The sequence below is a fragment of the Malurus melanocephalus genome, unplaced genomic scaffold, assembly GCF_030028575.1.
Source record: "Malurus melanocephalus ecotype Western Australia unplaced genomic scaffold, MMel_1.1 scaffold_217, whole genome shotgun sequence".
NCBI classification, from domain to species: Eukaryota; Metazoa; Chordata; class Aves; order Passeriformes; family Maluridae; genus Malurus; species Malurus melanocephalus.
The window spans coordinates 1,011,196-1,036,987 of NW_026623449.1; the positions used below are offsets into that span (position 1 = coordinate 1,011,196).

A 25,792-nucleotide genomic window follows, 5' to 3' on the forward strand; every position below is an offset into this window, starting at 1 on the left:
TGCTTGCATTGAAAAAGGCTGGCTGGGGTGCTGAGGGCTGTAAATGCTATTTTTTTGCTTTTTTTTTCTCAGTATGTGCTGACAATGAGAATGAACTAGAGGCAGACCAGCAGATGGACAACTTGTACCTGAAAGCTTTGGAGGGATTTATTGCCGTGGTGACACAGGATGGAGACATGATCTTTCTGTCAGAGAATGTCAACAAATATATGGGTCTTACCCAGGTAACTTGTTCCCTTATGCTTTCCTTTCTTTGCAACACAGTTCGCAGAAACAATTCTTATGCCTAAATGCAGAAAATCTAGCTGTACAAAAAAAGACAGGAGATAAAAATGTCTTATTTCTCAGGCAAGTGCCCCGTACAGGAGACAACACAGGTTGGAGGTTCAAATTGTAGTGTCTGGTGGCTGCAAAATGCCTTCCTAGATATTATCAGGGAGAGGAGAAGGCATTTTTTCTGCTCATGCCTTAGACTATGGGACAGAGGGAATARAGCTGCTGTTTTGGGTCCCCCATTTTCTGCTTTGTGGATTGRAAGTTTTGTCCTGTGTTGAAAGTAACAAATGGTGTTGACTGTTAACTGCASCGTGCAAATTCAGAGATAAGAGAATTGTTGTGGGGAGAAAATGAGCAGTTATGCATAGGATAAATAAAGGGAGGGTCATGGGATTTGTGTCTGTGAGCATCCTGTTGATGTACTTAGTTCTGGTGACTGGTTTCATTTGAATTGTATTTAAAAATCGATAAATACTTCCAGTTGCTTCAAGTTGGTTAAGTGTAGCTCTTCTACACAGGTKGAACTCACTGGACACAGCATTTTTGACTTCACTCATCCATGTGACCATGAAGAAATWCGAGAGAATCTGAGTCTGAAAAATGGTAATAATAAAAATAAGAAAATCCCTATTTTGTCTTAAAATAACTAAATGAAGTAAATAGCAAGCAGCAGAGATCTGTTAGTCACGGAAAAGAGAATTTTCATTCCTGCAATAATCATTAACTGTTAYTCAATGCTTTGCAGATTTGTTTTGTTTTGCCAAATACTGCTTTAATAGGATAGCACTGATGAATTGTTTGTTTAGTATTTTCCTTTCAACAAGTTATGACGGGCATAATGTTTTCAATTGTAAAGCTTTGGAAAGATTTATATGCTGCAAGCTAAAACATAGGCTTAAAATGCACCAAGTCCYATTCAAGGTCCACTTAAAGTTTTAGGTCTGAGCTCTACAAACTGCTCTGCAATGGTCCAAGCAGATTTGACGGTCTCTTCAGGTAAATTATGTGAGAATTAGTCTGTTATTTCTGTTGAATCCTTAATGCTTATCAGTAGGAGAAATCAAGAAGGAAAATGAGAAAACTGATTTGCCATTTTCCTCATACAGGTCCAGGCTTTGGAAAGAAAAACAAAGAGATGTCAACTGAGCGTGACTTCTTCATGAGGATGAAATGCACTGTTACCAACAGAGGCAGAACTGTTAACCTCAAGTCTGCCACATGGAAGGTACCGTATTTGAGCCACAATAAGTGGTTTTGCTTTAAAACACATTTTGACGTGTAAAGAAAGTACATGCTGTGTTTGTTTCCCATTATTTCAGGTTTTGCACTGCACTGGACAAGTTAAAGTGTATAACACTTGTCCTCCTCACAGTCTATGTGGGTACAAGGAGCCTCTTCTCACCTGCCTGATAATAATGTGCGAGCCTATTCAGCACCCTTCAAACATTGATATCCCTCTGGACAGCAAGACTTTCCTGAGTCGTCATAGCATGGACATGAAATTCACCTACTGTGATGACAGGTAAGCTTTCCTGACTTTTCCTTTCTCTAGGTGTTTTTGTCTTCTTGAACAAAACATGCAGTTCTTCCCAAAGTCCTTTGKGGATCTGGTAAGCAAGGACTAGAAGAAAGCACAGCCTGTTACCAAAATTTAGTGGCTTACTTAACYTACTTCAAATTTCAATTTAGGCAAAGTGGTACTTCTGCTGTATTTCCTCCGCCTGYCAAGTGAGGAATTCTATTTTTCTGGCAGAAGATGAGGCAACYTGGAGCCACAAGCATCATCTTCTTGGGGTTTAACAAACTAAAGGGTACACAGGATTTCTGTTCCCATTTTTTAGAGACACTCCATATGGACCTTAGTCAAGGACTGTTTCACGGTTAGTTTGGCCCAGAATGCTGTTATCAGTTAGCTGGCAAGTACTTTATGCTTTAAACTAGCCAAGAATTGTTAAGGTTTTCTGAGTACCTGCTGCTCTGAAATGGAGCACTACCTGCGCCTTTTAGTGACAAAATGAAGGGGAGGATCTTGGGTTAGGAAAGGGCCTTGTCCTTGCTCCCCACACATCCCTCCTAAGTGGAAAAAATAGAGATCCCTCATCTCCACCTGCCTGACTTGTCCTGGGATCTCCATGGCATTTCATGCCACCTGCCTCTTCTGCCTGTCTGCATACTGTGACAACCATCTTCCTGCATGTCAGCGAGCCAGAGATCCCTTCCATGAAGTGTCTTACTGTTCCCCATTTGCCTAAAAGGTCCTGTCTTTTCTGCTGTGGATTTGGGTTTTTTTGGGGGGAGGTGTTAAGTTTATGAGGTAATCCTGAATTTAAGATCTACTTTTCTGGCTAAAGAAATTGGTCTCCTGCAATTCAGAGATGCTAGCAACCTCTGAGGTCTGGAGGGTTATCAGAGGGATTATACATATGCTCACAATTTGTGCAGAAACTCACAGGACCAACATTGTTATTTTCTTCAGCCTTCAAAGGTTTTTTTAAACTTTGCTAAGAAGATTATTTTTTTAAACAATGTGATGAAGCAGCCATATAAACTTGCAGTGTTAGCAGCTGTGGATGAAAACAAGACTGCAAGTGTGAAACTTGTGACTGACCTTCTTCTGACCTCTCTGAGAACTGAGCAGCAAGTGTGCTGTAACTAGAAAGTGTCTCTGATGTAATCACAAACAGACCTTTTTCTTTGTTAATGTTTTCAGGATGAAAATACTGAGTTATCGATAGGATTTTGCTGCTGGAGGGAGAAGCAGTAATGTGGTAGAGACACATTATTAAAAGCAATATGTCTTGGAATTACTGGGATCATTCAGTGGCAGGCTAGAGGAGAGTAGCAGAAGATTTTGCTTTATTGCATCATTCACATGTCTCTTCAAGACTTAATGCCTAAGTCATTATAGATGAGAATTAGAGGGTTTGATGCTATCCCATTAAAGATACACATGCTTATTTTAAAAATAATGATATATTGTGGCCCATCTTAAGTGGCGGGCATTTGATTTACAGGGAAAATGTTTCGCATGGCTGGGAAATACAGCAGCTTCCTCTGGAGGATTAAACGTAGGGATTTTAGAGATTTTATCTTTAAAACCAGACTACAAAGTAGCACACCTTTTATAGGATAGTTTTGGTTGCATGTTTCATTCCTGTTCTATTCAGATTTCAATACAGCTGCAAAAAGCCAGCCAGGCCAGAGAAGAAGACCTCACAAACCTTTCAGTTTCTTTGCAGCAGATCCGCCTGGCCCCTGCTTCCCTCCCAGAGGGATGTTGATTTCTSTCCAGCAGGCGACACATCACTCGGCACATAAAAACGCAAAACACTCAGCTGTTCTTATCAAATTCAGTGCTGCTAGACAAATTGCATGAAGGAACAGCTTATGCCAAGAATGTAAATCCAGGCTGGGGAGCGGAGGAGGGAAGGCAGCATGTGCCAGTTGGATGCCTAAACCCTTTTCTACATACTCTGTCCTTTCTGCAGCAATGCAGCAGGGCTGACACAGCTCACTGCTCCCTTAGGGATTGTTGTCTTTCCAGTTCAGGGCTGGTATCATGGAGGGCAGTGTGCCTCCTCTACCAGGCTTCTGCAGTGGTCCCAGCATCTTCCTTGCAGTTCATCTGGTGTGGACAGGTCTGCTTCCAGGGAGCATAAGTTTTTATTTTCAAAGCACTCAGTTAAAGAAACTCTTGGATTTCTGAGTATAATCTGCTTAGGAAAGCTCACACTCTCTTGTCTGTCACAAAGCAACATGCAAAATACGGGCTGGCTACCTTATAGCACTTTATAACGAAAACTAATTGGCTTTTCCCTTCGGGAGGGTACAGGGTAGAAGCAATATGAAGCAAGCAAGACTGGCCATCATTTAAAACATGTGAGATAGTAGCCCATATAATTTGTCTTCCAAAACTAAATTATGTATGTGAGCCCATGACTTGCCAGTGGTTAGGAGGGATATGTTTGTATTCTTAGAACAGTTTTTGCAAAGTGATGAGCCTATAGAGAAAGGTTCATGAGATATGAATAATAAATAAGGGTTGTTCTGTTAAATGCCTGCTTCAGCCATTCCTGGAGAATGATTTAAAAATGTTCCCCTGCTCCACTTATCTTGGCTAAGTGGTTTACAGGAAGGATTATTTAGCTCTAATACAGAAATGCTGATCAGTGGTATAATTGAATAATCCAAGTGAGGGTTTAGCTCAGCTGCACAATGCTTTTGTGTCAGGAAAGATTGCCAGTGAGGGTGTTCTAGTCAGGAAAAAATATGTCTTTGCACAAAGGCAATTTTATAACTTTGGCGTGTCTGCATGTGCAGGGCTACGGGGCCAAGGAGCAGGTAGAAATAGCGGCAGTATGTTCCTGTGCTGGAAAAATCCACAAAACCAAAGTGAAAAGAAAGAAAACCAAAAAGAAAGAACTCTTCAAAGTAGAGTTGAAGAAGACAAAAGGAGCAATGCAGGATATGTGGTGATTCAGCCTAGGATGGAGCAGGAAGATCCAGTGCCRTAGCAGTGGTCTCAGATTTCCCTTATGTGGGATCCAGGCTATGCCCAACAGGGAGGAAACTGAGTTTTATTCTGTTTCCAGTTATGTCCCAGTAAAACAGAAATATGCAAGCACAGGACTTTGGATGGGGATTTAAGTCAATTTGGCATTTGACCTATATTTGGGGAAATTTTTTAAGTTATATGAGGAACATTTGAATGGACCTCCTGTCCTTTCATTCCTGCTCAGGGGMAAATGCARTATGGAGASAAGAGTGAAGTGGTGATATCTGAAGCCAAAGATCCRCAYTTGACAAAACTGACTTTTGGTGTATGTCACATTTAAGAGTAAAACRTGGCCTACTTCTTTTGTTAGTAACAAAACCTTGATTTTGGTAGACCAAATGAGTAGGAGTGACAGTTCTGGTGAAGGTTTTCATGTACCCGTGTAGTTTTTTTGCCTCGTAGGGCAGATACATCTGACTGGGCCAGCCATCCCTTTCAGGAGTAGCCAGGTGTCCCAGGATTTTGCATTTTGGGTTTTCTTTCTTTGGCCTGGGTTAGAGTAGAAGCAGCCATGAATATTTTTGAGAGGAAATGTAGTTAGTTGGCAAGACTGTCCCTCTGCCCTGCAGCCTGCTCCAGCAGCTGACAGTGTGCTTTACCCCAGGTGTACTGTCTGTGTTAGGCTTCATTATTTTTCCTCTTTTTTTAACTCATTCTGCTTTAAGTATAACTTTGTTTTGTTTATTCCCCTCAAGACCAATTTAACTTCAATAACTTGGTAGCTGTTCGAATACAGAAAGACTTTGTCAAGAGATCCACACCCTCACACACACAGTCCGCACACGGCCCAACAAATACACACCCGGGTTTTTTAATGAGTAGTAAACATTAGAGCTGTCTTCCACAGCCTGACTTCTCAGTCCTGATGGTTCTTGTCATACTATTTTAACTCAATAAATAGTATACAATAAAAACTTTGTGCTCCTATTAAGGGTARCAAAAGCACAATTTTAAGAAAAACAAAAATTCTTGAACTAGCTCATCTTGTAGGAAGTGCACCCTCAAAGCAGTGAGTTTTGTTTGCTTTGCGGTGTCTTGAAGAGATAAAATAGGGCAAAGTTGTACAAACCTAGAAATAGGATTCAGATCACTTGTTTCTTAGTTGTGTACCCTAAGCACAAAACTTTGCTTTTACTYCATGTCCCAAAAATTAAATACTAAGATACTTATATATATTGTATATTTAARGGAAACTGCTCAAAATGTACTTGAGTGGTGGCAGTTGGGACAGATCTGCCATTGCAGTTGGCTATTGCCCACCTCTTCACTGAGTTTTCTGAGATTTTGATCTCTGTACATCAAGATGACAAGTTTAGCATAGAAAACTGAAGTGCCAGTCTGGCAAAATTAAAATTCCCCCAAAGGTATTTGTGTTCTCAGAAATGAGTTGGCAACAGGAAAATAAACAGCCTCACAGCCCACCTGTCTTCTTCAAGAAAAAAAATATTATTTTCTTACTAGTTAGCATTCTGCAGATGCAAAGGAAATACAAAACCAACCATGTCAGGAATGGCATCTAAAACCACCATACAGTTTATTTTCTAATGTTGTCGTTCCCCAGCTTGCACAAAGAGCAATTTTCTATCTGGTGTCTAAGCAAAAGTAGAAATCCTGTGCCTGAGCTCAGCTTTGTAAATGAGCCTTTGGTGCCATGGGACATAGACATTTCCCTGACTTTCTTAGCTACATACTCCTCCTTCTCATAGCTCCATGGGATGCCTTTTCCTTTGTACCTAGTCCTCTGTGTGCTCACTTRGCATTTCGTGTTGCTAAGAGGCTCCTGTGGAGAGCTCATGGTGTTTGGAGGGTGCACCTCACTGGCACACCACAATGCTCAGGTGAGGTCGGTGCAATTTCTGTCCAAAAACACTCACTGCCCTCTGGCCCAGGGGCTGCTCGGGCTCTTGGCTGTGCCCAATCTTCTTTTACAAACATCTTGGGAGAGCCACAGGGTGGGTCTCATGGATATAGGGGTAGATGCCCACCTCAACCCTGGTGCATAATGTGACATGAAATTGGCTAATCTGATTTCTTGCACARCCTGCAGCCTGCAAGATTTTTTGTAAGCTTTTAGGGGATGGCAGCACCACAGGAGGAATGAAGGAGGGTGTGAACTGCCAATTCATGTGCCCAAAACTAATAGAGATAACAATTATTGTAAAAAGAGAGTGTTTGCTATAAAACAGTAGCATTTAAAAATGTGTTTAGGAAACACTGACAGCTAATTTTACGGGGATTTTGTGAGTGGGAAAAAGGAACATTCTACAATTTTTTTTTAAATCGTATCAATCCAAGAAGTCTCCAAAGTTAAGTGTAATGAATCTGAATAGTGTTAACAGATGAAGAGGGCATAGAGGCTGTTTAGCCATTTATTATTATTTTTTAAAGTAACTATTTTTAAACCATTACTCTTCATTAGGATTTCACTGCTACCAGGCATTGGTTTAGAACTTACCCAGWATTGTGGGATTTGTGCGTAATTCTTTGATATCTTATTTTCATTTTTTTCCTCTAATATGCAGTTGGTTGTGGTAAAAAGATACCACGAACACACCACTTGCTAACTTCCATCCAAGATTACATTATATCTAATTAGATTTGACATTGTCACAGCAGGATTGCACCACAAGTCATTCTGTGCCACGGAATGACAAGAAGAGCAATTCTATAGTGAGGGTGCTCATTATGAACAGCGAGGAGCAGTTTGAGAAGGGGAATTACAGGATTGGGATACACAAATTTTGCATAGAGATTACAGTTCCTATGTGAGAAGAGTCCCTCAGCCTGCTATGATGTGTATTTTTTGTTTGCTGTCTCAGTTGCACTGTTGATATTCATATGAAGGCTGTAATGTGGGTTTGGATTTGCACTGGTGCTGCTGGGTACATGGTGCTTCTGTTTTTTCCCCATTATCTTAATTTAAATTTCCTTCTCCTTCTCCCTCCTCAACCCCCACTTGGCTCTCGGCTCTCAATGACTGGATTAAGAGTAAATCCTCAACTTCCTGAATTTAAAATCCTTCCCCTTGCGATGAGCTCCAAACTAACTGGAATGGCTTTATGATATTGTGCCATTATATAACCAAAGGCCATAGTTTTTGTTTTTAAAGACCATGTATTTACACTGGTGCTTGCAAAAGCCTCTGGTCACTTACACCAGTGTGTCCCAGCTGCCTCTGTAAAGGCAAGCAGCAGCTGCATTTTGTGAATCTTATTTTTATTAGGGCTCCTTCAGTATTTGTTGTTTTCTCCTGATGATCCAGCTTTGATGGCCAACTTATTGTGAGAACTATTTTTGAACAAGAAAGAGAAAACAATTGTGGTTTGAGAAAAAAAGTTATATTTGAGTGGGATGCAGTTTAAAAGCTCGGAAGCTTGTCAGTGAAGAGAGCAAAAATACCAACACTTTGTAACCTGGATTCAAACGTTTCCCCTTTGTTGATCTAATTGCAAGTGTAAATAAAGCTGGAAACGTAAGCAGAAGAGTAAGTTTTTGAGGAGAACCCAACACAGGCTACAGCGTTTGCTCAGCTAAAGCATAAACCCAGGTTTGTTCAGTGGAAATCAGGACACAGAGTAGTTTTTGGAGTGACAAAAGCATGGTGTCCTGGGGCTATGAGCTATAGAGTTCTGTGGAGGCGAGAGAAAAGCTGACTCAATGCCTTGGCGTTCAAGCCATACACAAAATAGTTCCATTTTATGCATCTGCCTTGCTGGAGGGGTATCCAGATGAATGCTGTGCTCTTGCTGTGTTTGTTTTACAGTATTTACATGTCTGTCTTGTAAAGAAGTGCTTGTGTCTGGAGGGCTAGGCCAAAGCTGTTCTTCCAGGGAGCACACAAACCTGAGGATGTCTCTTAAAAGCAGCAACACCACCCATCAGATGTGGTGGCAGATAAAGCCTTTCTGACAGGACCTGGACACTGCCACTGACAGCTGGGATGTGCTGCAAGATGTGACCCTTCTTTGCAAACCTCCCAGCTTTTAAAGGTTTATGACAGCTTCACAATCAATTAGTGGCTTTTCTGCTGCTATTCTCTGTATTACAGGTTATGATTAAAATTCAGAAGCTTCAGAGTTATCCAAGAGTGCCACTGTCTTGTAAACCAGAAGTTAATCTTTGCTTTCTAATTAACTTTTTTATGTACTTTTTTAACTGATCGTGTTTCCTGGAAAGTTGTGTGTGATGGTATTTCCCATTGAAATAGAACTTTTTTGTTCCACCCCCTCATTAGAGAAAATCATCTGCACAGTTTGATGACCTATTTTCATTGAGAGAAATCCTGCCTTGCCTCAGAAAGACACTGAAAAAAGTCTAGTTTTTGAGATCATAGCTTTCTTTGTGTAAAATCTTACTTAGTTTGTGAATTAGTCACCCAAGTAACGTAATCCATCTGCCAAAGTTCTCAAATAATTGAGGAAATACTAAGTAGATGAGCATATTTTTTCTTTTAACTGGCTATAATTTCTCGCCTTGCATTTTTATTTTGTTAAATGCAGTACCCAAAGTAGTGATTTTACCTTTTTGTGTATGTTTCTTAAAAGTACACATATGTTTCAATCGGGTGSTGCCAACCACTACCCCCCTCACACACATTTGACTTTGAATTGTGGTCTTTGGAAGTTTCTGCATGTAGTGAACAGTAACAAAAGTTGATACCTTCTGTTAAATAGTGTGCAACAGGCATAGGAAAGATTGCAATGCACACGCAGACATCCTTGAGAATTTTTATTCCATCAGTAATATAAGGTAGTTTATTCTGAACATGGAAATATTTCAGAATGTGAGCAGAAGTCCTCTACAGCTCCTCATGTGTTTGGAAGCTCCAAATTTCTCATATTGCTTTTTTAATTCTGTCAGTCCAAAAACTCAAGCTGATAGCTGCCCTGCACATGTAAACATATGGCTACAGTGACCTGAATTTTAATTACTTGCTTTTTTTCTTAACCAAGAATAACAGAGTTGATTGGATACCATCCAGAGGAGCTGCTGGGCCGTTCAGCATATGAGTTCTACCATGCCTTAGACTCTGAGAGTATGACCAAGAGTCATCAGAACCGTAAGTCAAGTTCTTACTTTTCTTTGTTATTTGCATGTAAAGCAAATTTGTGGGTACCTCAATAAGTAATTGAAAATACAAGTGCATTCTGTGTGCAGGTACTCTTCGAAAGCAGTATTTACACCAGGTTACTGGGCTTGTCCAGCTGAAATCTCCTGCTGGTCTTTCCAGAGGGTCTGGTTTTTGCCATAATTAAAACTAAACTTGAATGTTAGAGAGGAGAATCATTGTCTGTCTAAGGTATAGTGCAAGGTTCAGTTGAAAATTTGAAAAGCTGACTTAGGCAGTTCTAGCCTGGTGAGAAGGGAATTTACTGGTGGCCAAGAAAATTGGGATTGTTCAGCCAGGAAAAGAGAAGGATTTGGGGTGACCAAATTGTGGCCTTCCAGTACCTGAAGGGAGATTATGGAAGAAATGGAGAGGGACTATTTACAAGAGTAGTAACGGGAAAGGCTTCAAACTGGCAAGAAGGTAGGTTTAGATTAGAAATTAGGAATTAAGTCTTTAGTGTCAGGGTGGTGAGCCCTGGAATAGGTTGCCCAGTGAAGCTGCAGCTGTCCTGTTCCTGGAAGTTTTCAAGGCCAGGTTGGATGGGGCTCAGAGCAACCAGGTCTAGGGGAAGGTGTCCCTGCCCAAGGCAGGGGGCTGGAACCAGATGATCTTTATGGTCCCTTCCAACCCAAGCCATTCTCTGATTATCCTTCTCATGTGATGTTGGGCTCAGCAGGCAAAGTTAAAGGGAAATAGGAAGAGCCAACTATCTTTCCCATCCAAAGTAGATGTGCAAGGGGATTTTCTAAAAGGGATATTCATTATATAAATAATACCTACCACCAGGAACAGCTGCTTATTGTTATTGTTATGCTAATGGAAACTGCTAGTTTTAGCTGTTCCTTAAGTAAAGTACCTGAATTATTCTGGGAGCAGAGATCAGATCCAAGATCTCTCTCTTCAGCAGGCCACACATTTAAAATGTCCATCTTTTTCGTATCTGGTGTCTTAAAATAATTGGATTTAATCGATAGTCTCTGTTCTTAAGAGTTGGTGCTTTGGCTGGAGACAATCGGTGCGCTAATGTACAAATAACATTTCCCACCCTTGGCTGTTAGGGCCCCAAACCAGTTTATTGGAGAGTTCTCAGCAGCACATCACTTAAACCTCTGCAGCTGCTATTTTCATAGAAACAAAGCAAAGCAGCAAGACTGGAACCTACAAGATTAAAAAAACAAAACCCCACACACCTTGTAGTTGCTGTGATGAAGGTCTTTGTCCACAGGGAAAAGCCCATGATTCAGGTGATGTCTATAGGGAATTGCCCACCAAATAGACTTACAGAAAGTATTCCTGTACTTCCCAGAGAAAAGTTGCAGCGAAAAATAGCTGTCTGACCTTAATGGGTTAGCTCAAATGGCAAAGATTCAGGGCAGTTTTAAGTTGAAATGTTTCTTGAAAAAATGCTTGGCAGTGATGAAAGTTGTGTGCTGTAAAACAGTGTTGATATGAATCATGCTGTTTCCAAAGCTGCTTAAAAGAAAATAAGACAGCCCATACTTAGTGAGACTTATCTGGGAATGGGTAATATTTTTGTGTTTTTAGTGTACTCAAATAAAAATAAGTGATATTTATAGATAGGATGTTCATATCCTGTGCTGTGCAATTGAAAGTCATCCTGTGAAATGAGGGGGTGTGCTGTGCTGGTGCTTTTGAATCATTGAGTGGGATTTCTAAGAATGGGGTACCATCTGGGAGGAATAAAATGGGAGCTGGTAATCCATTTGATAACAGGAAAGGGAGAGTGAGTGAGCTCTTGTTGTTTATCCCTATCTCGTTAATGAAAGGGGAGCACTGAGTTACTTGTCCATGTAAAGATTTCTGGAGCGTTTTTAGTACCCACTGTGACCAGGCATTTGGTCAGGATGTTGCTCCTCACTCCAGGAATTCAATAACCTCACGTAGTGCAGGGTGTGTGTCTAGATGCCATTTGCACCCACTGAAAAGGGCCATGTCCTACAAACTTGCTGCAGCCTACGAGGTCTGACCAAGAAGCAGAACGAGGACAAGAGTGACTCTTAGAGGGGTGGTGTTACACCAGCAAAAATGCTCAAGGCACTGTGCACTGCACAGGTTATAAATATTTAGGATCAAACTTCCATAGGATTTATGATAGCACAGGATCAGCATAGTTTATCTTTTTATTATTAGAAGCACAGGACCAAAGTCTGTGCTGTGATAAATGTAGGTGCCCACAACAGAACCATCGGTTTCAATCACCAGCAAATTTGACCTCTTTAGTTTTTCTAAGATAAATAGTTCCTGTGTCTTTGGGGACTGTCAGGCTTCTTATCAGTCGGAGAACAGCCACAAAGATAAAGATGTTAGAAAACACACACAAACTTTTCAAATAGGAAATGCTGGGATTCTGTTATTGTGCATTGARATGCTGTGTAATGCGCAGGGTAGCCAAGCAGGTATACAGCTTATACAGACCYGACTTGTTCTTCCAAGCATGTAGCAATACAGAACTTATTCATTTTCCCCTGGCCGCATCCTTTTATGCATGGAAATACCCACCTCAAAATTCATGTTCAGCACACTTGCATTTATTAAACAATAATTTTTATTAGACACGTGCTATGTATAGAGTACATCTTCTCGCAATAATGCAGTCATCAATTTAGACAGTGCCCACCAGTCACCGTTTTAAACATGTATCGGAAGTAGAGGATGGAGACTGAAGTTTGAAAAGAAAAACCTCAGATGTGTCTCTTGCACAAAGCAGAACTCCTTCCCTTTCCTTCCTTCTAATTTAATGGTAAATCATGCTTATTGCAGCTTTACTGTACTGCAGGGTTGGGTGTCTTTTCCTTGAGGTGAAATAACCTCAAGTTTAAGCAAGCCACAGTAGTGCTTGTGTTCATGGCTGGAAGTTGCAGAATAGGAAAGTCTCAATTAGTCACTATCGCATGGAAGATTAGCATGCGCTTCTCATGCTCTGTTTTCCATGTTACACAAGTGAGATGCAAATTTCGATCTTACCACATAAAACTACACAACAGAATGACTGCAGAACTGTATTTTCTGATCCAGCAATTAATAATCTATATTTATTTCTACTAAGAACTGCTCTTGGTGCCACTAAAGCCAGTGGGAAATTTTGCTCCTGACTTCAGGAGGCAGCTGAGTGTCACCACCTGGGACTTGCCACTTGGTAGTACATAGCAGAGGTTCAACAAATGTTCCAAAATGAATCATGGTTTTGTGTTCTATTAAATTCATCCCTGCCTTTCCCCTCTCTCCACATAAAGATAAGGAATGTAACTGGAATGTCTATTTGATTGATGTATAACTAGTTCTGTACAGATACAGGTAATGTATACCTTATAAAAAATTTAAAAAAATAAAAAAAAAAAGTGAGAAGTTCACTCTGAAGGCAGAACCTTAAATGTAGCATTGATAACAAAGTCAGCAGTTACAAGTGTATTAGTAATTTATGAGATTACCTCATGGAGGGGCTCTGYTGTACTTTATTATATCAGAACATGACATGCTTTGAATAATAATAATAAAAAAGATTAAAGCAGTAAAAAGCTTCTTTGTAATGTAACAGGCGCCTACACTGTGACTCTTATTGATGAGCTGATGATTAGGAAGCAGTCTAATTATGTTTCACAAGCAGAGCAGAACAGTCCAGTCACTAAAACACTTTGAAATGAAAGCCTTTTGATTTTGTTCCACCAGAAGTATTTAATCAATAAAAGTAATGTTCTACTTTGTCTAAATAAATTAAATGAAGGATAATTAAATACTCCTAGGAAGAAAACAAACAAACTTCAGAAACAGAAGGATAAACACAGCAACAATTCTTTACAAAACAGTTGTTGTATTTCACAGGCCTGGATTTGTACATTTGTATAGTGGCTATGTARGAAAGGCTGACAATAAATTGTTTCTGTTAATGGCCACATTCACAAGGAATTTTTCTGTAAAAAGACCACGGAATCAATTTTCCAGTTCTTCTCAGTCAAGTTGCATTATTTCTAGGGCATTAGTTTGATGGCATACTTGTTTTGGATGTAGAAGCTGTTTAAAAGGAAAGGTTGCCAGTGTGTGGTCAAAGGTTTAGTTCAGTTGGTTGCCACTTCTGCTTCTGCTCAGTGTGACTGTGTCTGCTTACAAGTACAAGCTCTTATTAGTGCGAGTACTGCCTGTCTACTCCAGCCCTAACTTTACTGCCATTGATCAACATTATTTTCCTTATCTAACAACTTTGAATTACAGCAGACAGGACATCATAAAACTTTACGTCTCAGAAGTCCAAAGCTCCACGCTGAAAAGTCATCCTTGGCAAATATTGCAAAATATTGGGGGGTAGCAGGGCTGCAGATTTCATTTTTCAAACATTTAGAAGTTTTAAACCCAAGTTGTACTATTATTAAGTTTATTGCATGAGAAGCACAGGACAGTTCAAAAAACAGAGTTAAATAAACATTAATTGATTTGGTTACATGGGTCTTGGTTCTTTCTAGGCTGCTAATTCCAAGTTCTTGCAGAGGAACAACACGGTTGTTCAACTAGAGGGAGAAATATAGTAGTTCAGCTTTTTTTTTTTTCCTAGACAAAGCTTCCTGGTCACTAGTCTTCATTTTGATACTTTTCTAAGAGTGATATTACTAACATAAGATCTTAATTTTTAAAGAATTCTTAGTGAATATAGCTTTTAAACCACCTGATTCTTGTATTTATCAATTAGCTAAACAAGGAAACAATAAATAGTTCTCTTAATGAGTTCACTTTACTACAGATCAGTTTGGGGACCCAAACTGAGGCACTTTGACAACAGGGACTCAAGAAACATGCAGTCAGCAGGCATTAGTTTGGGAGCAGTTGGGATACTGTACTAGATTTTAAACATTCCGCATTCTGATCTGAAGATTCAGGCCATTTCCAGAACTCAAATTTTCGATCTTGAGTAGAAGCCTCAAATGAACAGCCCCTTTCATGTTCAAAATGGCTGAATTTCCCCAAAGTTAAGCATCCTTGGTAACAAATGCGTTAGTGCGGTTCTGCGTAATGAAAACTCAGAAGTGGGTTTTCCAAAACAAGGGTTACATGTTGTGTGTTCCTGTCCCGCTGCATTATTTATATCTCTTCCCCCTTTTCTCAGTGTGTACAAAAGGTCAAGTGGTGACGGGCCAGTACCGTATGCTTGCCAAGCACGGGGGATACGTATGGCTGGAGACCCAGGGAACGGTGATTTACAACACCCGCAACCTACAGCCCCAGTGCATCGTGTGCGTCAACTACGTGCTGAGGTGGGTTCATGGCACGCACCAAAACACGTGTGCATTCGTGTGCTGGAGAAACGCAATAGYTGGAGGAACTTTTCAAGGGTCTATTTATTCAGTGTTGTTGTTCTGAAATCAGTTTAGTCATGTTTGTTCAGTCTTGTTTACTGATGTTAGACATCGATGAAAAATGTGGCATGCCTGTTCCCATACGCGCTGTTGAAATACACCACAGTCTCTCTGCTCTTCAGAACGGCTGCTGTGCTCCTACAATAGAGTATAAGGTCTGCCCTGGAAGTTTTATTGAGTAACACAACTGCTGATGTGTTCTGTTTTTCTAATGCTGTGACCAAGAGATAAAATTAAGTAGTAATTGTACTGTATGTTGCTAGGAGAAGCTGTTTACCGCCTCAAAAATCAGGGCCAATCAGAAGTTTTGCCTTCATTTGGCAAAACTCGAGTTTTTTTGGTCCTAGTTGGGGCCAAAATAGGAAATACTTATTTGAGTGATAGTCTGAGTCATTACAGCCTCGACTACATCCCTTTAAAAAGCACAGCAACAAAGCCCTGAATATTCCCACAGAAGTCCTGACCACACTCTCTGCGTCATCTGAGATGGCGGTGCTCAGCAACGCTGGAACTGTGCCTTGCCTGTTGAGAGCCTGGCATGCAACTGAGAGGCCAAAATGCTCCTATGGCCTCAACTTCAGAGAGTTTGTGCTGCCTACTTTAGCCTTATCTTTCATCTTTACAGTACAAAATGCCTAAAAGCTCTTCTCTTGTTAGTGAAATTGAGAAGAACGATGTTGTGTTCTCCATGGACCAAACAGAATCACTCTTCAAGCCTCACCTGCTGACAATGAGCACTGCCTATGACAGCGGCATCCCTGCGACAGAGAAGAGTGACTTCTTGTTTACTAAGCTAAAGGAAGAACCAGAGGAACTGGCTCAGCTGGCACCAACACCTGGTGATGCCATTATTTCCCTGGATTTTGGTTAGTATTTGTAAGAATTATTTTTGTGCAACAAAGAACCACATGTGAGCCTACATTTAGAAACTTAATAGACAAGGTCTGTTTGCTGTGTGTACAAATTGGGAGTAATGTCTAAAAGAGCCCACGTGCTCACACCAGTGGAAAATTTCTGTGAATGAGCGCAGAATCAGGCTTTCTTGCTTACTAAACAACATGCATTAAGTCATGCCAACTTACTGTCATGGCAACTAGGAGCAGTGTTTACTTTTAATGAATAGCTGCAGTTATATCATAACACTGCACCAGCTAAAAGCATTCATTAATATTGTTAAAAATCCATCCAGGAACACAGAAATTTGAGGAAGCGCCTGCCTTCACCAATGCTGTTTTGACACCAAACAAAACATGGCCAGTGGAAGTGAAAAGTCACCCTGCTCAAGGTGAAACACTGACGATACCATCCTTTACTATGCCTCAGATTGCACCTGGCAGCAGTACTCCAAGTGCAAGCAGCAACAGTAGCTGTTCCACGGTAAGAAGAGGTTAAAAAACGTTAAAAGCATGTCACATTTTGTATGCAAGTCTCATCAATATGTGTAGACAACAATTTTGTATTAGCAGTTCTGTCTCACTGCTTATTAGCAAGGCCCAGTCTGTCTGTATTTTCTTGTGCTGCATCATGCCTTAAAAATCAGTAGCAAAACTATGAAAAGGGAACAATATCTTGGCTTCACATTGCACTCCTCATTGTCTCTCCACTGTCCCTCAGTAACTACTGTAACATATAAAACAACTAGTTAAAGAATATGCTACCACCTTTCATGGAGTTACCCTTAAATAAAAAGCCAATGTAAAATTGTGTGGCCACTGGGAACATTGCCTCAGACCCGTCCTCCTCTTTGTTAACTAGAAGCTGTAGTTTCTGGGGAGCTTAGCCAAATCAGGCTTTTGAGAGCAGCTCCTTGGAGTTTCCCACTGAAGGAATGAACATGCTTTCATGGYGCTGCCCCCAAGAGCTGGAGCCACTCTTATGAGAGGGCATCCATTCTTAAGAGAAGCATGGAAGTATTTCTAAGCATCTTCTTTCTTAACAAAATGATTTAATGATGTACATTTTTTGTTCCTGGTCTAAGATGCAAAAAAACCCATTTAAAATAAGATGACAGCTAGGTTCCTTTAATGGGTTCCTATATTTTGTGCTGACAATCCTGTGTCAGTGAAAGGCTTTTTATAGAAGTGGACAGTTTTGGGTTCTGAGGAAACTAAATATGCAGTCTGGCCATTCACTTTTCATCAGAAAGATCTGTTACTGAGTAATAGCATGGTGTAAATGACAAGATGCTAAGCCAGCACCGTGGTTGTCTTCCTGCTAATAACAAATCATTATTTTCATGCAGCCCAGCAGCCCAGGAGATTATTACAGTTCTGTGGATGAAGATCTTAAGATTGAGGTGATTGAAAAACTTTTTGCCATGGACACAGAATCAAAAAGTCAGTGCACCTCCCAGGTAAGGAACTATCTTCCAAAAGCCACCAAGATCAGTCCCCTGCTAGTGGACAGTACAGCTGCATATTGTGTGTACAGATATTGGTATACAGCATGTAAACTGTATTTGCACATGTACAGCAAATCTTTGATGCACATTAACAAAACAGTGTTCTTCCAAAAGCTGCCATGTCAGTGTCTATCCGTAACTCTCYGAAGGATGAGGTTCAGAGTGGTGGCACTGCTAAGGAGAAAGGATCACCAGGGAGCTTTCAAAATTTGGAAGCTTCTGTAGATTGGATAAGTAATATATAAGTAGCAGCAATTTTTTTTTTAATCCAGCCTAATGACTAATGAGTAAACATCCGTTCTAGAGCAAAATATAAATAAACTAATTCTTGCAAAACAACTAAATGAGAAAGGAATGCCCCTCATATCACATGTCTCCTTTAACTACAAAATGAAAACTCATTTTGGATATATTCTTCCTGTTTTGCCTCTTGGAGTTTTTTAGAGAGACTTGAAAATTACATGCACATAAAGTAACATACAGTCTCCATCTCCTACATTTAATCATGGTGTAAGTGTAGAAATTTCCTCTATAAATAAATAAACCCACTATTAAAAATCACAGCAAGTGAGCTAGTGAATAAAAGGTGTGGACCTGATTCACTTTACGTAACTTTAGATCATAAATTGAAATGCCTTTGTTAAGAGCTTGTACTTAATAGTCAAGRGGAAAGAACAGGCACTGCTGATGGGTAGCGCAGATCTCACACTCATCTCCATCTATTAATCCTACACAAATTTTGGGGTGCTGGGGCCCAGATTAGGTGCTTCAATTTGCCAACACAAATTGCAGGCTTAGATAGGCTGTAATCYATGTTCTGAAGAAATTTCGTCTAGGTGTGGACATAGAAACAGAAATGAAAACAAGAGAAAGAGGACACAAAAAAGTGTGGATCAGGATAAAACTCAGTGCAACACTTTACATGTGCAAACTTCCCTATTGGCAGATTCAGCATCTGCTTGCTCAGGTGTGTCCCACCACCTCAGCAGCTTTGGTGGGAAAAATGAGTGTTGCAAAAGTGCTGCAGGGGTGCTGTGGCTGGCTGGGAAGCCAACATTGATTATCCTCTCTGTTCAGTTCTGGTCAAATGCCAAGAGAAGTGACTGTGGATATGACTAGTCCTCCAAGGTGAAAAAGAATACAGATGAAAGTGTGATATTGTCCTTCAGGCTARATTTTTTCAACTTTTGCGTTTTTAGACAGATTTTTTCATGTAGCTCGATTACGAGAAAGCTGTGTTTTCTATTTTAACGTGAAAAAGCCTGAGGCTGAATTACATGCCACATGTTGTAGAATCTTGGCAGACAAGTTATTCAAAGCTTAGTAAAACAACATCTACTTCAGATCACTGTGATGTTACAGGCTACATGCAAGCTGCTTTACCAAATATTGCTCCTCTGGGAGGGTTTTTCCTTCAGTTTGKTGTCTTAATTTTGCTGCTGATTAAATGATGAAGATGTATGCTAGCAGAGAGATAAGAAGGTTTAAACAGTATTTGGCCAGTTTCATTAGGTAAATTTGGCATACGGTGATTTTTCAGCTTTGCATCGATTAGTATTCTATATCACACTAACTGCCACAACTATTATTAACTTACAGTTTCTTYATGAGCTTACTTTATCTTTGCACAGACTGACTTTAATGAACTGGACCTCGAAACCTTGGCTCCTTACATTCCTATGGATGGAGAAGATTTCCAGCTCAGCCCAATCTGCCAAGAAGAACGTCCTCTCTCTGAAAGTGCACAAAATACCCAGCAGAGTCTAAGTAGCATGAGTACCATCTTCCAACCCCTCGCTCCTACTTCACAGAATCAGTTCCTCCCAGAGAAATACTGCCCCCAGCTATCAAATGAGAAAATTAACTCTGGTCATGGGTCCCTGTCATCGGTGTTCTTCAACAATATGAGCAGGTCATCACTGCCACCATACCATGACCAAGCCAGCACTCCCCTGTCTTCGATGGGAGGAAGACCAAACACCCAGTGGCCACCTGATCCCCCATTAGAATATGTTCCTGCAAAATGGAGACTCATGGATAAATACTCAGGACCCCTATCAAGTTCCCCCTCGGGGCCACCAATAACCTCTCAGAGGGTGCCCATATATAAAAAAAGGTATGTGTTTCTGTGGTATAACTATGTATATTTACCCAGAAAATAYTTTGGGAGATGAGAAGGGTCGTAATCTTGAAAATTAATTTCTCTCAATTCAGTTGGAACAATTTGTTTTGATAGCATCAGACTGCAGGTCTGGGGAAATTAATATGGTGCTCTCCCAATAGCAGTGAGTCTGGAAGAAGCAGAAGTGGGCTAATTTTTCATTGCCTGTAAGCATACGCAAATGAATTTCCTGCTGGTCCAGTTAAAATTACACCAGTAATTTTGCAAAGTGTGCTTGACTTTTTGCAATTTAAGAACAGTGTCAAAAAGACTTACTGGTCCAGCAGCAGCAGGGACACACAYRTACTTTCCTACCTYGCATATATTTTCTGCACAACAGAAGATGGGAAAGAGGGAGGAATGAAAGTACATTATTGCTGGCATATGTAAATACTACAGCCAAGACTTAAATTGCASGCTCTTTTTGTACAACCCTTTTGTTTRCCTTCTTAAACATGGGAACAGTATGTGATGAGATGTAGATCAGAGGGCACAGTCCTAGAAGTTGCCTCATAGTTAGAAGTTTTCTCTGTATCTCTTGAGATTTCCATGTTGGTCACACTAACATGTTCAGGAAGTACATAAAATAGCAATGGTCATTTTAAAACTTGAAGCTGTGCAGTTTCCTTTTTGGRATTTCTTGTTGGCAGAAATAGCAGTGTCTGAATGTGCATCTGGAAAAAAAGGGTTTTTCCCTTGTACTTAATAGCGTTCATACTTATTATGTAAAGCAAGGGGACACCCATGGCTCTCAAATCCTGTTCTTAACAATTACATGACTTTCTTTTCCTTGGTATTATTTTGTATGCATGGAGATCCCTAGAGGCTGTTAATGCTAAACTTCCATAAGTATTTGATCGTAAACGTCAAAAGTTTCTAAAGATGGTGGGATGACTAATAAAAGGAAATAAAAACMTTTGATGCTTCAGATCTGTCCACTGGCAAGTCTCAGACACCTTAAATGTCTTTAAATGAAAGAAGGATCTGTATAAATGAATGAGATAATTTTGATTTGCCTCCCTGTGTGCTCACAAAGATCTCCTCTCCACAGGCCCCTGGATTCTTTTGGACAACGAGGCATAGATGTAAACCCAGCAAGACTTGCTCTGTCTAACAGTTTGAAACTGAAGCGACAACTGGATTATGAAGAGCAAGCCTTGCAACAGCTGAGTGGGGTAATCATTAGAAATGCATCCCCTTCACAGCTTTGGACTCACCACGTCACTGGTGTAATTGTTTGTTGTGCTTCTCTTCTCAATCTAGGGAGATCCATCTGTCATTAACCCATCTCACTTAATGTGGAAAAGAATGAAATTTCTCAAGGGGGAAAACTGTTCCTTGGTTACAGAAAAGAAGTCTCTCAGCGCAAGTGTTCTTACTGGTAAGACGAAAGTGGTTTTGCAATGTTGCTTATTGAAACACCATTTAAAGACAGGTTGAATAGGGAAAAAAGTTCTTTCAAATGGAAATGTAAATAAGCTCTGTAAATATTACCCTAAGCTAAAATTAAAGATCAGGTTGTATTGCTAAAAGCTCAACAATTTAAAGGTACATTTGATAAATACCCTTTAGCTGGTTTCATGTATGTTCACACACTTGCTTTGGAGGGAACAGAAATCATCATAATGGAGCTGTTTACCTCCTGCTGATCCAAGGTGTGAATATCTCAGAGCTAGAACAGATATTATTTGTCTACAACACTGTGTTTCCTTGCACGAGCCTATCTTGACTGCAATAGTGCTGCTAGAGCTGGGGTTGTTTCTGGACTTCCTTTGTGAAAAGATGCAGATTTGCCTATGCTGTGACACCGTCACACCGAGGTTCACTTTGCTTTGGATCACTATGATCTAGTACAATTATTACACTGGCTTCATTTAACTTTTTTCTCCATCTATTTAAATGACAGATGAATTTTTCTGTAACTCGAGAGGCCTGAGCCAACCAATGAATCAACTGCAGCAACAGCAGCAGCATCAACCCACCTGTGACAGTCCGGGTGAGAATCTGAAAGCAGGAGCGTTTCCCCCTCTGTTTTACAGTTCCCATTGTCAGGACTACAGTGTCCAGCAAGCTCATAAAGCATCAGGTAAGAGCTGTCAAACACAGAAATTGAAAAATGTTGATRGTTTGTTCCAACACTGATTCCATGAAAAAAAAACGACATGAAAAACATGGAGGAGGATGATAAAGTAAGGTCCACATATAGCACAAAAAATCAGTTCTGTGGTTTAGTGCGAAACTGTGATGTTTACATTTGTAACATACGAGAAAAATATTTTTACCCTTTGTTTCAGTTAAACTTAACACCTTTTCACCTTGGACATCCTGTCATCCTCCACCCATGCTCTTGTCTTGTGATGGAACTCATTATTATGTGGTACTAAACAACTTTGCTGCAGCATTGATGTGGGAGTTTGCAAGTTGAGCCCTAACATGTACCTTCTAAATGTTGAAATAAGTGATTAAAATGGGCAGATCTGTTCTTTTTAATACATGAGGGGACCATGTGTCAGTTCAGAAACCGTATCTTTAACTAGAGCTTTCCTACTTGCACCAATAGTTTTTCCTGGAACAATCTACATTTGGGGGTGGAAATGAAAAACTGCACTTGTTTGTGTGATGCCCTTGCAGCAGCTTAAGGTGGGGCAGAGCACAGATTTGCTCTGACACCTGGAACTGCTGGTGGTTTGAGGCATATTGACATAAAAACAGAGTGAAACTGATGTAAACAGAAGAGGGGGGAGGAAACAAGTGCCCTGTCTGGTCTCAGTGCCATAACTTAGCTCACTGCTCTATTGCAGGTATGACCAGTCGCCTGCTGGGGCCCTCCTTTGAGCCCTACTTGCTGCCCGAGCTGACAAGATATGACTGTGAGGTGAACGTGCCCGTGCTGGGCAGCTCAACGCTGCTGCAGGGCAGCGAACTGCTCCGAGCGCTGGACCAGGCGACCTGAGCGCTCCCGCAATACTCTGTGGCCTATACTGTTCAAAACAGCTTCAGTTTTAAATATATTTTTGCAAGTAGACAATTTCTAATACCAGTACACTTTTACAGGATTTTACTTAGATATTGAACCTGTCYACATTACCAAATAGTGGCCTTTTGAAGTTACTCACTTTATTATTCATATTAAAGAAATACATCTACTGTATTTTCTCTATTGCAATTAAAGTGGTGTTTAGAGAGATTGATTACCCTCCCCTTATCTCATTACCTGTAATTTATATTCTGAATTTTTTTTCCAATTTCTTGCTGATAAAAAGCTGTGGTATAAATGCCTCATCATGTGATACTTTGGCTGCAGTACTGCAAAGATATATTTTTATTGCCAAAGATGAATGGAACAAATTTGATCTCCAACCACAGTTTTTTGTWGATCTGCCAAATTAAAATCCTTTGAGTCTTTCTGTTTTCCAGCATTTATTTTATTGTAACTTTAATAACTTTGGAAAAGCATACTAAGGAAAAATCCCARCCTTCTGCCTCCCGCCCCTTTCCTTCATTTTTATACACTTTGTTGAAAGAAATGTGAATGGTGAAATGCAATGTTTGTGGGTATCTGTGAAAGTTGCACATTGTAAGCTTTTTTCCTCAGAAGCAAGCCACGTTCTCAGCTGCCTTAATCTGGCTTATCTCTACAGCCAAGGGAGTCCTACAGATTTGCCCCAGTGGAGGATTTAGACCTGTGTTTTCATTTGTGTTGAGGTTTCTTGTTTTGTTCTTTGTTGTTGCCTTTATTTTTTACACAATACAGATTTTTTTTTTTAATTTTTATTTCTCACTGGGTCAGTTGTTAATCATCTCTTGGTACTTTTGCTATATCTATGACACAACAATTTTAAGAGCTGTTTCTGCTAGAAACTTGTAGTATTTGTTGTGATGTTGCTGATATTTCAGAAATTGGAGCAGTGGCCAGTACTAACACCTCTGATTAATGTTACCCTTTTTCATTTTATATGCTAGCTAGCAATATAATTGCAATATTGAATCAATAAAACTTTAAGTAGTATTTCCCAGTATATTAGGCTAACTCAGATATAATCAGACAACAAGAATTAGGGATTGCATAGTGAGATGAGCAGCCAGCAGGGAGGTCTCTCATTTTTACTTGYCTTACAATAATCAGTAGCTAACATTTTCAGAGCTCCTTTCCAACTATCATTAATTGTCATGCACATGTTTGAAAAACAGGGCTTTGAAAAGGTTTTCAAAGGGTTTGAAAGTTTAAATTACAACGTATCTAAACAGCAAAAAATATTACASTAAAAGGCAGGTGAGCAGTTCTGACTTTAAAGTACATACAGACTTAGATCGATGTTGGGATATATMATCTTGTTTCCTCCACTGGTATAAATCACTGTAGATTCATTGAAGAAAATGAAACAGTGGCAAAGTACAAAAGGCAAAAATCTGGCCCAGAAACTTAGAACAAAAATATATTTTGAGACTTCTGAGTTTGCTGAAGCCTGGTGTATAAAATTGCTTTATTTCATGCACTGACACTTGCATAGAGAGAGCCTTGGGTTCGTAGAGCACTTCGGAGTTCGCTGTGTTAAGCGAGTCTTAACCATACTTAAAAAAGCTGAAGACCTTTTGTTATGGGTACATGATGTAAAAAAAACATACTCCCTATTATAGGCAATCTTTCAAGAGTTCATTACTAAGAATAATCTACTCCTAAAGTGCAGTTATTACTGTGTGGAAAAAATTTATTGTAAGCATCAACATCTGRTGAAAATTTGCCATCCAGATTTAACAAATTTGCAGTGGCACAGACTTAAGGCTTCAAGGATTAAAGACACTTGAATACTGCTCTTCTGTTTCTTATTTGTGTAGTTTCAGCATTAAAAATGTTATACCCTAACAGTTTACTAAAACACTCTGAAAAAATATTCCATGTCTTAATATTAATCATACTTTTTATCATAATTATTTCATAATCTATATTGCTGAATTCTTATTGACAATATTATAACTGTATGGGAACTTTAACKTGATAAGGAAATGTATTTTGACACTGATACCTTATTAAAGTATAYTGATCTTAAATTCTTTGTGACTCATTTGCTATGAATTTGTTATTTGTTGTATCATTGTAAAACAAAAGTATTTATTAAATTATTTATAGAAAATAAAGATTTGCATTGATCTTTGAAGACTGAAAGAACCATCAAATGTTACCCATACTTGAGACCTGGGAAGGAGACTGACAAAGGTCCATCCTATCAACTGCTTTGTACAGTTTACCCATCTTTCCTCAAATGAAGAATTAATGCCCTGCAGACCACTGCCCTTCTGAAACTTGTCCTATGGCTCAGAATGCTGCTTCCATTTCAAAACCGTGTTTCTGTCTGAGGAGCTGAGGGAGCCCTTTGTAATGCTACCCTTTAAAAAAAGGAAAAAGAAAGAAAAGAGGGACAAGTAAGTCTACCCAATCACAGTTTAGAGGCTGAATTGCTGCAGTTTCCAACCTGAGTGTTGGCAGAGAAACAGAAGCCATCATATTCTAGCAGTTCTGAGGAGCCCATGACTGATGGGCTTTCCCCACCAAATCCTTCCAATCCTCTGCTTCACCCTCACAGTCGTTAATTCCAATGCTGCAGTTAAACAGGTCAATCCTTTTTCATATAGAAAATGCCAGTTTTGCCTCTGTAATTACACCAATCACATAGCAGAATAACAGACACATTAAGAAATCAATTTCCAAACATTCACTTAAACTTCAGGGCTGTGTAGAAGCTGTTAGTGCTTGACCCTTGTGATAACTGCCTTTGTAGCATGCAGCACCCACACAGGCACCAGTGAGCTGCACAAACAGCAGCAAATCTTGCAAAGAGCCTGCAAAGGTGGTCTATCATTACCTCCTTTCTAGGCTGGACACTCAGCAGGAGTAGAAACCAAATCCTTGCTTCCGTTGTAGCCAAAT

General features: G+C 39.9%; 1 protein-coding gene across 1 annotated transcript in view; it reads left to right on the forward strand.

The window, feature by feature from the left end:
* Window positions 1-23,271, forward strand: part of EPAS1 (endothelial PAS domain protein 1) — a 74,588-nt gene extending 51,317 nt beyond the window's left edge. Inside the window, exons 3-16 of the mRNA XM_057374149.1 lie at window positions 73-224; window positions 795-879; window positions 1,383-1,501; window positions 1,596-1,798; window positions 9,784-9,890; window positions 15,055-15,202; window positions 15,962-16,170; window positions 16,494-16,681; window positions 17,547-17,657; window positions 19,337-19,821; window positions 20,918-21,041; window positions 21,130-21,247; window positions 21,773-21,952; window positions 22,668-23,271. Coding sequence (XP_057230132.1) covers window positions 73-224; window positions 795-879; window positions 1,383-1,501; window positions 1,596-1,798; window positions 9,784-9,890; window positions 15,055-15,202; window positions 15,962-16,170; window positions 16,494-16,681; window positions 17,547-17,657; window positions 19,337-19,821; window positions 20,918-21,041; window positions 21,130-21,247; window positions 21,773-21,952; window positions 22,668-22,819 — 2,381 coding nt within the window. The 3' untranslated portion in view covers window positions 22,820-23,271. The remainder of the gene's footprint in view (window positions 1-72; window positions 225-794; window positions 880-1,382; window positions 1,502-1,595; window positions 1,799-9,783; window positions 9,891-15,054; window positions 15,203-15,961; window positions 16,171-16,493; window positions 16,682-17,546; window positions 17,658-19,336; window positions 19,822-20,917; window positions 21,042-21,129; window positions 21,248-21,772; window positions 21,953-22,667) is intronic.
* Window positions 23,272-25,792: the final 2,521 nt, after the last annotated feature.